The sequence below is a fragment of the Myotis myotis genome, unplaced genomic scaffold (assembly GCF_014108235.1).
Source record: "Myotis myotis isolate mMyoMyo1 unplaced genomic scaffold, mMyoMyo1.p scaffold_m19_p_15, whole genome shotgun sequence".
NCBI classification, from domain to species: Eukaryota; Metazoa; Chordata; class Mammalia; order Chiroptera; family Vespertilionidae; genus Myotis; species Myotis myotis.
In genome coordinates, this window is record NW_023416319.1 from 23,044,688 (window position 1) to 23,057,563 (window position 12,876).

The following is a 12,876-nucleotide window of genomic DNA, read 5'->3' on the forward strand; positions in this document are numbered from 1 at the left end:
GCTTTAGTTATTCCCCCTGCAAAATGGGTATAATAATGCTCACTGCTATGGGAGGATGAACTGTGGAAACATATAAATCACTTAGCACAGTGCTCAGCATGGACCAAACAAATGTTAATTCATCCCTCCTTCCCCCACTTCTTCAGCCCTGTTCTCCATCGTGTGGTTTATCCTCTCGAGACAAATCTGATTTCTAGAGCCATAGTTTGCCAAACACACCCTGCAATTTTCTGCTTCCAATCATCCAGCTGCAAGAGTATTGAGTGTCTTTTTTCCATCTTAAACCAAGTTGATATTGTATAAAATTATCTGCTTATTTTGATTTATCTAAAATGTGCCGATCAGGAGGATACCTGAATTTTTAAAAATAATTATGATTTCTTAAGGCTTGTCTCAGGAAGTTTTTATAAAACAAAGTAGAAAGAACTCATTCCCTTTAGGCATTTTCCTTCCTTCCCACTTTGCTTTTGCAAGGATTTGCAATTCAGATTGAGGATAAACTGTATTTTCACTTAGAAAAACACATTTCCTCTAGCAATAAAATTCTCCTTTGAATAAATTGCCCAGAAAAAGAGCTATATCTTTATACTTTATATGTGCAACAATTTAACAAGAAAAGGCTATTGATCTCTTTTCCCTTTCTTATTATTTCCCATCATTTCTCTAGTGATGGAGATTTAGAACTGCACAATCACACACACACACCCCTCCTTTGTCTTTTCAGACTTCCCCCCAACAAATCCTCGCAAATGACAGTGGTCAGCTTTAATTTAAATTATTTTAGCTGACATCAGCTCGGGGCCGGATTCTCAGCATCAAGATGAAATGGAAAACTGAAATAAAACCCATGACTTCAGCTGAATTATCCTGAAGTTCTATATCCCCCAAGAGAACTGCTTTCAGATCGATCTAGAAGAAAAAGTATGTTGGTGTGTTGATAACTAGAAGGACAGATGGTTCTGGAGTGTTGAGTTGAGTGTGTGGGCTCTCGAGACAGACCCTCTGGGCTGGAACCCTGACTGAGCCCTTTCCCAGCTGAGGGACCCCGGGTGAGCTGCTGATATCTCTGAGTTTCAGGTTTCTCATCTGGGGTTGCGAGAATTAAATTGATTATAGAAGTATAGAAGTGAGGACAGTGCCTGGCACATACTAAGTGATCAGTGACAGTAGGTATCATTATTATTCCAGATAAAATCAGTGCCACTTCTAGGTACTAAAATCCTGGAGGCAGTGTAATGTAATGATCAGAACCTTTTCCACAGCCAGCCTGGGTTCCAATCCTGACTGTACAGCTTGTCAGCTGTGTGACTCTGGGCAAGTCACATAGCCATTATGCTCCTCAGTGGTTCCATTTATGAAACGGGTATTAAAACTTGTACCTGCATCATAGAAATGTTGTCAGAATGAAAGAAACAATGCGAAGTACTTAGCACGTACAGTAAATGCTCAATGAACTTTGGCTGTTGCTTTTCCTTGCACCCCACAAAAATACATGTAGTTAATGAACTCTGAACCGCTTCCCCAATCACTGGGAGGTTTTCAAAAGGCTGTGAGATTTCCCACTTCAGTTGTTGATAAGGGGTCAAGTTGCTTCACAGCACACCTCCTATAAGGGGGCTTTCCCAGTAAGGTGGGTGGAAAGGCCCCTTAGACCAAAGGAGATCAGACGTACCCTCTCCTTGAAATTGGCAGCCAGAGCACCAGCAAGTGACCTGAGCTCAGCCAAACAGATGCTCACAACTGGCAAGGGGGCCACTGTTTCCAAAGGCAGGAGGAGGCTGGAGGTGGGAAGGGTTGGAAGAAAGGGGAGCGTGGCCTGTGGGGGTCTCATTCCCTTCAGCCACAGCACCTTCACTTTTTCTCTAAAATTCCTAATTACTAAGTCAACACTTCGTTTTAGAACTAGAAGAAGCATCCATAAATGGACTCAGAAAGTGGGATAAATCTCTTCGCAAAATATTCCCCTCAATTCTCCTCCCCAATCAGCTAAGTCCCTCTGCAGCTCATTCTCCCTACTTAACAGTATATCAGAGCCATTTTCCAAGGTCGATGAATGTCTATTGTAGTCACACCATTATGGCTCCATCATTTTCCATAGTATAAATGCACTACTATTTTTTTTTCAAACACTCCTCTTTGGACAGACACCTTGTTGGATATCCATTACAACGTTAAATGCACATCCTTGCTGACCCAGCAACCTCACTTTTGAGAATCAATACAACAGAAATAAAGCCCTAGTTTGTACGTATGGCTGCACATACGAGGATACGTACTTAGCACACATTGCTTCTGGTATCTTGAAACTGGAAATAACCTAAATGCCCAGCAGTCTCCCCTGATCTGTGCTGTTTATATCATTTTGTTCGGGGAGTGGGAAAATTGCAACTGTAAAAGCAGTTTCTAGAAACCACCACTCAAGCCCAGGTGAGACTGGGACTTTTAGGTTCCTTCCAACAATGAAATTATAGATAGGTGCATTTTATTTGGGGAATCGGGGGAGGCAGGGAGAAAAAGTAAAATGTGCATATCAAGGTCAGATTGCTACAATAGAAGTGGGTCATTGTTACTCACGGGGACAGCAAATCTGAAGCTTCAGCAAGCCCACGTTCAGGCAGGCCACACAACTCACAGGCACAGTGGGGAGCAAGAACCTGGAAGCGACCTGGTCTCAAATAATCTGCTCACCTGCCCGTATTCTCCTGACACGTATATAAGTAAACAATATAGTGGGTTGTTGTTTTTTTAAATTAAGGGCTAATCCTACAATGTATTGGACACCAGACAGCCAGTCCCGATGATTCTCCATTGTGACCTTAAATTTCTCTGAGCCTCAGATTTCTCAGGTGTAAACCACAGGGCATCGGTGATCTCTCTTCTAGTTCTAAAAGTCCGTGGTTAATTGACACGAAACAAACTTTCCATTTCAGAATACGGAATCCCTCCTCTATCATTAAATAAGTCACTGTTACACTGGACTGGACTTAATAGATCAGTCAAAGTGTTTAGTCAAATATCTATTATAAGCAAAACACCTTGTACTCTTTTGAAATGTATTTGAGTTAAGTGACCCCACTGGTGTCTTCAGGTAAAAATCTTGAAGCATCTATGGTCAGAAATGAGAACAGATTTCTAACCTCTCCATGGGGCAGCGAGGGGGTGGGCAGTGGTGAGAAACCGTACAGTGGGGCTCAGCTTCTGTGTTGTGGGTAGGTGGTTATGAATATTGCAACACGATAACTCTCACCCAGAAAACCCACCGCGTAATCCAGGGCTAAGTTTCCACCCTGCCCCAGGGTTCTAACTCAAGTTGACTCTACTTCAAACGAAGGAAATCTTGTTTGGCCAAATACCCATGGAGCATTGGTTTCAGGAATGTGACATGCTGTTAAACCACAGCCGTGTAAGCTTGCGGCCACTGAGATTTTCCAAGGGTGAAAGTTTCACTTTTCAAAGAAAAATATGGCACCGCAAAGCTGGAGACACATCAGCTGAATGGTGTGGCTCAGCCCAGGACCCTTTCTCTCTCAAAGAACACCTACTATGTGTGTGTCTGTCCGGGAAGAAGGCAGGGAGGCATGTGAGAATAGGCTGTTACAAGATTCCAATGATGAGATACAGTTCCTGCCTGTGAGTCTTTTCAGGAGGCAGACAGAAAGGACGGTCGGGATACGTCCAATGTCAACTTGTGGCATCTCAGAGACCGGGGAGCAGGAGCACTGGGAATGTTGCCGGGTGTTACCCCAGAAGCCAGGTCAAGTGGATGGTCAGTATGGCCCAGCTGGGGCGGGGGGGGGGGGGGGTGCGGCAGAGTGGTGCTGGAGCAGATGCTGAAGCTGGAAGCCCCAGGGCACCAGGCAGGGAGAGGTTCCCTAGCAATCAACACAGGGACTCGGAGTCTGAGGTCATGGGTCAGGCCCCTGGGCTCTCACCACACATCTGCCTGGCAGGTTTGGCAGAATGATCACCAAGAACTGCTGAACGCCCGCCCAAAGAGGATGTGGGAATGTCCTGTCGCCCTAGATTGGAGTTAATTAGCATTTCAACGTAAAGGAGGTATGTGAGGGACTGAATTCGTACAGAATCAGCTCTCAGAGAATCACAATAATCATCCTAACCCAGCTCTCCCTCCGTGTCAGAGTCCCTGCGGCGGCTTAGTTACCAGCTCCTGTTCGGATGCCCCAGCGACAGGGAGCTTGCTCTCTCACAGGTAGCTGTGCCATCACCGAAGGGCTCCAGTTTTTCTTTACATGGTGCTCACATCTCCTTCTTCTCACTGACCCTCCTAAGCTCGTGCTCTGTCCTTCAGAACAGGCCCGAACCCAGATTTTCTGCAACAGCCCTTGATTTGAAGGTGGGGCCACAAAAATACCCCTAAGCACCCCTAATTCTTCACACCATGTTTGGGGGGATGACTCCTCGACCTGGTTAAGGTCATCTGAACACTGACTAGTGTGCTCATGTCCTTTGAAAAACATGCTTCCCGCCTCCCCGACACCAAGAGCCGTCTTCCAAGGGCAGTGGGAGCCACACAGGTCAGAGCATGGGCAGAATGTGGGCAACACTGGACACAGGAGCCAGCTGACTCAGAGCCCCAGTGGATGGGGCTGAATGATGATCCAGATCAGCGGCTCTCAACCTGTGGGTCGCAACCCCTTTGGGGGTCGAACGACCCTTTCACAGGGGTCGCCTAAGACCATCAGAAAACACATATATAATTACATATTGTTTTTGTGATTTAATCACTGTGCTTTAATTATGTTCAATTTGTAACAATGAAAATACATCCTGCATATCAGATATTTACATTACGATTCATAACAGTAGCAAAATTACAGTTATGAAGTAGCAACGAAAATAATTTTATGGTTGGGGGTCACCACCACATGAGGAACTGTATTAAAGGGTCGCAGCATTAGGAAGGTTGAGAACCACTGATCCAGATCCACCCAGCCTGGGGGTGACCCTCCCAGAGAGGCCAGGCAGCCTTGAGCAGACCTGAGGCTGAGTATTTGTTAAGCCCTAAGTGACCTGTAGCTTCTCACTGTCTGGGGTAAACGCAGGACCCCGGGCCAGAGTCTGTGGAAGTCGGATTTCACGGACACTGGTGGGGAAAACCACTGGGACCTGCACTTGGCATAGAAGGGAGAAGCCCGCCCCCTTGTGGACCTCTGGAGGGTGGCAAGGTACGAAAAGCACCCTGAAACCTCTCAGGAGATTAGAGATCTGAGGGAGTAGCCACTCCCTGTCACTGCTCCCATTTCACCAGTTGCCTCTGGTGGCCTGTAAGAGAATTGATCTAGGCTGTCACAGGGCAGGGGCCTGGTGGCAGGGGATATGAAGGGAAGTTAGGTGGTGTAGTTGTCCGCAACAGAAAGTTGGAAAGAAATTAGGCAGGTGTTATTAGCCGTTGTGAAAAAGAAAGGGCGGATGGGTGGGGAAGCAGCAGGAGGCCTGTCCTTGCTCTGCCACTCCCTGGTGGCCCCAGGCAAATCACAGTCCTTCTCTGGGCCTCCAAGGGCTCAGTGAGGTAAAGACTGCAATCCCTCTGAATGAAAATTATAGACCCAGCTGAAGGCTTTCACAGGCCAGCCTGGACAATGGTCCGTCATTGGTGGCACCACACCCCTGATTGCAGATCAAGGGATGAGAAGTGGCCATCGCAAAGGGCATGTGTGAAGGGGAGGCAGAGGGCACCAACCTCACCAGCGTGGCCAATCCACCCGTCCCTGCCATGTGCCCTTCCATCGTGTGCCATACCCCTGGGAGCTCCAGAGACATTTTCTACAGTGGTCTCCCCGCCTCCTGCAACTTTGGCCAAGCCTACCTCTAGCACCATGACCTCTTCCCAAAACACTTCTCCATGGGGCGGAGGTCCTGTGCCATTAAACATGCTTGCCCCAGATAGATGTGACCCAGGCCCATTTAATACACAATACAACAGCCCACCAGCATTGATTCTGCCACACTCTCAACTGCCTTGACTCAGCACTAAGCACATTAACACAGATTATATTTTTAACGTATTTTCAAGGTGAATTCTGCAACGCTCTGTAATCAATGAGTGTAATTGGGCTTAATGTAGCCCTGAGAAATGCAAGCGAGAGCACTTTCCTCAAAGCTCTCTAGATAAAAAATAAAGCTGGATTTTAAAAATTGAATTATATGCTAAAATGGTTCAAATTTCTTTCTACTCTCTGCTCTAAAGAGACAGGCAGTCATGGAGTCACCAAAAACGTTTTGAAAGGCTAACTGTATTCTGGCAACATAAAAAGTATTGAAGCCCTTAACTGGCCTTGTATAAATTATCTGAGATAATGTCCTCCAGCCACTGTGCTCCTGGCTGGAATGATCCATGGCGACTGCTATCGGGGGAGGGGTCACCTCTAGCACAGCATAGTCTCTCCTTTTTGAATAAAGGTATTATAAGGTTATTGTGGGCACTATAAGTTATGTAAACACCCCTTAAAAATCAAAGGGTTCCAACAATAAGTACAATAGAAGTTCTACCTAAAACACTAAAGTCAGGTAGAACATGTAACTCTAATTATAGACAGACCCTTTTCAAACACCTATTCGGACCACCCAGTTTCTGTAGCATTGCCAAATCCTAAAATTGCAATGAAAACTTTAAAGTCCAAAACCTACAAGCCATCAGAGGTTCAGTAAGCAGAATGTGCCATTTCAAAACGGAAAATGTGCTTGCATAAGCAAGTCACCGGGGCTAACCTTTCTGGATGGAGTCTGGCCTTCAGCTCAGAACATGGCTATGCCAGGGTCAGAAATGTGACAAAACTGTGCTTTCACGGGGGTTAGCCAAGGTTCACAGGGTCATGACTGGGCCATTTTATCAGTCATGTCAGGCTCACACCCTATTGCCCAGCATAGATAAAAACTTTATCTGTCAGTTTGCTAAATCTGCTCCTCCTGCCGTACTTGCAATAAAGGAAACCTGGACTCACTTATCTGAACCAGAGACTGGCCCTTCCCAATGCGGCTTTTATGGCAACTTCTGAGTAAAGGAAACACACCGGTGATTTTTGGTCTCACTTTAGTCAATAACTGGAGTGACTGGCTTTGTCTCACCTAAAACCTTGACTTCAGGAACCAGTTGTAGTGATGTGTGACAACATGGAAACGTTATTAAACATAGAGTTTATGGCTGAAGGTGTTATATTAGAATATGGTTGTTCTCAAAAGTGTTATCTTTTCAAAGTCATCTTTCTCTAAAGTAAAACAACCCCCCCCCCAAATCTAAAATTAACTTTGATAGAAAGGGAAAGTTACCTTTAGACTAACACACACAGCCACATAAATATTTTCTAATAACTGTTAAAAGAAAAAACAGCTAACGTGTCTTCCTCACAGAAAGCAGATATGCACAGATGACAACTAATGCCATGTGTGCAGACATTTAGAAATCTGGGTAAATATAATACGTACAAATATTAAACCCGTGAGTTTTCCCGCACAAGAATCTTAACTACAAGACAAGCACCTTCAAATTTTACTTTATTTGGAAACTATACAAAATTCATTATTTTAATATTTAAAGACTGTGGTACTGTAGTAGAGACACATAAATATTATAATATACATTTAGAAATTAAATAGAATCAACATGACACTATGTAAAAACTCATAGGTACATTTCCAATAAGTCCGAGGCCTTAGGCATTCCCACCATCAGATTTCCCCCTGGAAACGGGTGAACCTTGCAGGGAGATTGTCCACAGGGTACACGGTGGGACAGGTTTTCATTGTAGGAGGTCCATTGAGAAGCCTCCAGTCACAATGCCTGGCCAGCTCCACTATAAATATTTTGAGAAGAATTTTTGCAAACTCCTTCCCTACACAGCTCCTAAGGCCTCCTCCGAATGGAATGAAGCTAAACCTGGATGCATCCTCAGGGTGTGGCAGCATAAATCGGTCAGGATTAAATTCCTCCTTGTTGGTGAAGATGTCTGCCACATCGTGCGTATCACAGATACTGTAGATAACATTCCAGCCCTTGGGAATCTGGTATCCCTGCAAAAGATGAAGAAGTCCTGAAGGCTGGCAAACTGAAATCAAACTTTCAACAACAAAAAGTTATCACCGATTTCTGGGAAAGAGTTATGAGTTAAAAGGAAAGGTGGGAGGGAAAGACAGGCAGACAGACATTCAGGTTGCTGAAATGTGTCCACTTGGGGCAGGACACTGTTATCAAAAGCATGAAGGAATTTAAGCCAATGCGCAGGGAAGCAAGGGGAGATGTAAAACCACAACAAAAGGGGAGGAGAGAACTTTTAACTTACATTTAATTCAAAAGTCTTAAGGGCAACCCGAAACCCCCCTGGAACTGGGGGATTCAGTCGAAGGGTCTCTTTAATAACACACCCAATGTATTTAAGCTGTTCCAAAGTTTCTATGTCCAACTTGTTGTCTTGATTGCTCTTGCAAAGTAAATCCTGTCAAAACAGTCATGCAGAGGTGAACGGTTATTTTCTGCTCCAATAAAATCAGCTCAACAGACGTAAACAGGGCTTAAGTGGAGACTAGACCCCAAGGGTCCCCTGATGGGAAAGGGGAGGGGGAAACACTGAGCAGCTAGTGGCCATTTGCCTCCACCCGTTGGCCCAAATCCACTATCTATTTACAATTCCAAGAGAATGTTGCTCACCAGTTAGAACCACCAAGCTTCTTCCCCACCCCCATCACCACCACCTGCTGCTACCTACCTAGAAGTCCCCTAATTCATGCCCTTGAACACACAAATCCAAGGAAGTGGAACCTATCTGAAAATCTCCAAGGTTCTGCAAGAGGTGGCGATAGGGTAGGAACACAAGGTCAAATCCTGCCTGAGCGGGATCAGAGCTCAACATTCCTCCCTTCTTATTCACAAAGAGAATTCTCCCCGCCCCCCCTTCACCCATCACCCCTGGGACCCACACTTTACAAAACGCAGCAAAGGCGGCACACTTACTTATTGGGAAGTTAGCTAGGGAGGAGCAGGGTTTCTTAAAGTAATCAGAACCCCCCAGAACCCCCTACCTTACTCTTCAGTTCCTCTCGCACTTTCTGGAGAACATGAGGGTAGAGCCCCAGGTAAGTGATCAGAGAAGTGGCTGCACTGGCGGTGGTTTCGTGTCCTCCAAAGAGCAGTTCAGTGGAAGATTGCTTTAGTGCCTGGAAGTGGAGTACAATGAACATTTGTACACGTCTGCGGCGTGTAATTGTATAGAGGGGTTAATTACTCAGAACCCAACTGAGGGTTCTGGAGGGAATCGGAGAAGGGCTAAGTTTTGCTGACAGAAAGTCAAGGAAAGCAACATTTTTTTGTTTTAAAGAAAATGCAACGTCCTATTAGTTTAACTGAAGCAGGAAGGCCAGTAAAATCCCACACTACCGGGAACTCTTGCATTAAAGCCTTAATTGTATTAAACTCGCCTAAGATTCTTTATTTACATTTGGCAAATTCCAACTTTCCCTTTAACACCTGGAAGGGTCAGAGGATGCTCCCTGTTCCTCTCCTACCCGGTGTCTCAACTTCCCCTATCCCATGGTGAGGGGGGGATGTGGGGGGGGGGGGCGTGCGTCTGTGGAGGCTGCCCACTCGGGAAAGCTGGGCCCCAGGCCAGCGCTTTGGGGGTCCCAGGAATCGCACTTGGAAAACCTGGAGCCCAAACTCCGCAGTGCTCCTTCCGAAGCTGCCACTCGCCTGCATGTCCAGCCTCTCTCCCCGCTCCCACGAGTGCTCGATCAACAGCTGCAGCGCATCTTTGTAGCCTGCGCCAGCCTCGGCCGCCCGCAGCCCGCAGATCTTGGCGCGAATGTTCTCCTCGATGCGCGCGTGGATGAGGTTCCGCGCCTTCATGCCCTGAGCGCAGAGAGCGCACCATGGTGAGCTAAGCCGGGCACCGCGCCCCCACCCCCTAGCTCCGCACCCTGCGTGCCGCCATTACCCGGTACAGCCCGCTGAAGGGCACGTCGATGGGCAATGAGAAGAGATTGCGGGTCATTTCCTCGAAGGCCTCCACGAGCTGCTGCTCGGCGTCTCCGCCGCTGGCCAGTCGGGACTCGCAGCCCAGCAGAATGCGCATGGCGATGCGGAACATTAGGCGCTTCACCTGGGGGTAGACCAGGAGGCCCCGCTCGCCGCAGCTCAGCCATTGCTCCAAGCAGTTGCCCACTTCTTCGGCGATCACCGGCACGTAGCACTGGAGCGCCTCACGACTGAAGGCCTGCATAATTACCTGAGCCCCAAGGAGGGGAGAATGTTAAAACCCAGTCACATTCCTCTCATCTTCCGGGGACCCCTTCCAGACACCCCAGCTCCGCCAGACCCGAGGCACTTCCTGGCTGTGAAAGCTAAACTGGGCTGGAGAGGGTCCTAGCCGACGCCTCCTGCAGCTAGCGTTCGCCCAGCATCTCTCTGCAGGAGCCCCTCCGGCGACTGGGGTCCCCTTTCCAGTCCAGGAGCCTTCACCTCGACCCTCACCTTCTTGCGCTGCTTGTGCGAGGAGTCGTGCAGGTTGGAAAGGCAGCCGGAGCCCAGGATGGTGCGCACCGACGCGGGCCAGTGGACCGACACCAGCCGGTGCTCCCCGAGCAAGATGCGCCGCACGTTGTCGGCACCCATCACCCGCACCGTGGGCCGCCCAAACAGATGCGTCTTGTAGATGAAGCCGTATTTCCTGCGCTTCATCTGCAGGAACTTCCTTCGCTACGAAAGGAAAGCGGTGGAGAGGCGGGCGTGAGGGGGCGCCGGGGAGCTCCGCGCCTCGGGCTCACCCCGATCCCAGCCGTAGTCACGTCCTCCCGTGCGCGCTTGCCCGGGCTTCAGTGGCAGAGAATCGCCCTGTCCCTGTCCCGCCCCAAGCTCCCTTACCTGCAGCACCATCTGCAATGTTTCCCCAAAGAAGGGAAAGCCCATGGTTCCGGGGGGCAAAGGGAGGGCGCAGCTGCGGTCGCGGCTGCTCACGCAGTACAGGTCCCAGAGCTTGATCGCCGCCAGGAAGAGCAGCAGCGGCAGCACGAAGGTGCAGAGAGCACTGGCCAGCAGCGCCGGGAGCCCCATAGCGCGCCGCGACCGCCCGCGCCACCTGCCGCCGCCGCCAACACTCCGAGCCCAACCACGCGCCCGCTTTATAGGCGGCCCAGGTTGCTGCCCACGTTACCTTGGTCAGACAAATTAGTTCACCCAAAGTTCATCTTTAATTGCGGATTGGGTCCCTGGCTCCTCCCCCCGCGAGGCGCTGCCCAAAATCTTTAACCGTTTGTTCCGCGCCGAGGCAGAGGCGGCGCGGTGGCTGCTACCCCCGGCGCGGGCCTCCCGGGGCGCGGACTTCGGAGCAGCCCGCCTCCCCCATCCAAGGTGTGTGGAGCTCCGAGGTGGCGACAGGGGCCGACCCGAGTTCGGGGCGCGTGAACTCCAGCCCTGGGCTTCCTGGCATTCCCTCTGGCATCCCCCCTGTCGGGTCCGTCGGGCGGTCCCAGAACAGAGCTGCCTTCCCCGATTTTCCAATTACGGGCGCCGCGTGGGCTCCCTCCCACCTGCTAGGGAAGTGCGTGCAGGGATCGTCAAACTGCTTCATCCCACGGATGGGGAAACTGAGGTCCCTAAGCCGAGCAAAACAGAGGCTTCCCGACTCTTCGGAAGATCCGGCCAGGACTCCCGGGAGAGCCGCGTGGAATCAGGCACGACCGCAAGATCCTGGATCCCGGTTACCCAACCCCCTCAAGGGAAGTCACGGAGGTCCCATTCAAGGGTACAAGACAGCCTCCAGGTCCCTCGGGTGCAAACCTGCACCAGTCAGCCCCACCCTGGGAGAGCGCAGGGCTATTCCTCCACGGCCCGGCGACCGGCGCTCTGCGATCTGGCCACAGCCGGCCGGGTCGCGATGACCCGAGGCGTGCAGCCCCGGCTGGGCAGAGGGGAATGGGGGCTTTGGCCCCAGCAGGATAACGAGGCAGAGATGGTGAAAGGAAAGCCCAGGGGTCTGGATCCGAGGCCTGGCTCCATCTCTCGTTGCATCGCTTTGGGCAAGTCACCACACATCCCCGCGCCTGCTCCTCCTCCTTCATTTGGAGGCGCTCACTCCCGACCGTTCCACACCTCGGGGTAGTTTGTGAGTTTCCAAAAGGGGCTTTGAGTTCCAAATACTGTTTCCAGCTCCAGGCACGCTAGGCTACACAGGACGCCGGAGTGACCTCGGCTACCGTCCCTGGAGCCGTCCTTGGCTCTGCGGGCTCCTACCCTGCGTAAAGCCACCCATCGGGTGAGATGGGTGCTCTGCCGGCCGCCAATGGGAGTGTTGGAATCCCAACTGGGGAGCGAGTCTGCCGGCCTTTGCCCAAATACCTCGGTACCCAGTGCTGCCGATGCCTGGAGCTCGGACCCTGCGGGAAGCGCACGTGCGAGCCCCACTTCCCACCCGGCCAAGCCGCACAGCTCCCCACTAGGCCGGGGCACACCCTCCATTGGTTTGGGAGCGGAACGCGCCGAGCGGGGCCGAAAACAAAACAGAATATCGTACGTTTGTTTAAAACTGAACACCGGCTCTCGCACGAGCCCACCTCACGCGTTGGAAAGCGTCCCAGGGAGAGGAGAAACTTTATTCTTGAGAGCTGGGAAGTACGTGCCCCTCCCGCGGCGGTCCCCAGAGCCAGCGGGATCGGAAACCATCTGCGGACTCAGGGACCGCGCAGACCCCGCACTGCTCCAGGCCCGGGTCGCCGCGTGTTTGGAAGAGACAGCGTTTCCCCATCGCCCTACTTGGCCATTTCAGAAGCTCTAGAAAAGGGTCTCTCCCACTGTCATTTCTTCTAACGACCTGGCGACTGTCCCTAGCGAGCCAGCCAACTTCTGGACTCTGGCAGGAGCCGAGATTTCTG

The 12,876-nt window shown here is 50.3% G+C and overlaps 1 protein-coding gene across 1 annotated transcript; it reads right to left on the bottom strand.

The window, feature by feature from the left end:
* Positions 1-7,520: 7,520 nt before the first annotated feature.
* Positions 7,521-11,427, bottom strand: LOC118670244 (cytochrome P450 26A1). Its single transcript, XM_036337334.1, has 7 exons — positions 10,871-11,427; positions 10,481-10,705; positions 9,945-10,235; positions 9,701-9,859; positions 9,034-9,168; positions 8,298-8,450; positions 7,521-8,028 (listed from the first exon to the last, which is right to left on the bottom strand). The coding sequence occupies exons 1-7, from the start codon at positions 11,057-11,059 to the stop codon at positions 7,687-7,689; spliced, it is 1,494 nt and encodes a 497-aa protein (XP_036193227.1). The 5' UTR covers positions 11,060-11,427; the 3' UTR covers positions 7,521-7,686.
* Between the last annotated feature and the right edge of the window lie 1,449 nt (positions 11,428-12,876).

Coding starts and splice junctions, on each gene's coding strand:
- LOC118670244 (XM_036337334.1), bottom strand. CDS start 11,059: ATGGGGCTCCCGGCGCTGCTGGCCAGTGCTCTCTGCACCTTCGTGCTG. Junction 8,451..9,033: donor GAGAGGAACTGAAGAGTAAG/GTAGGGGGTTCT, acceptor CTGTTTTGACAG/GATTTACTTTGCAAGAGCAA. Junction 8,029..8,297: donor TTAAGACTTTTGAATTAAAT/GTAAGTTAAAAG, acceptor CATCTTTTGCAG/GGATACCAGATTCCCAAGGG.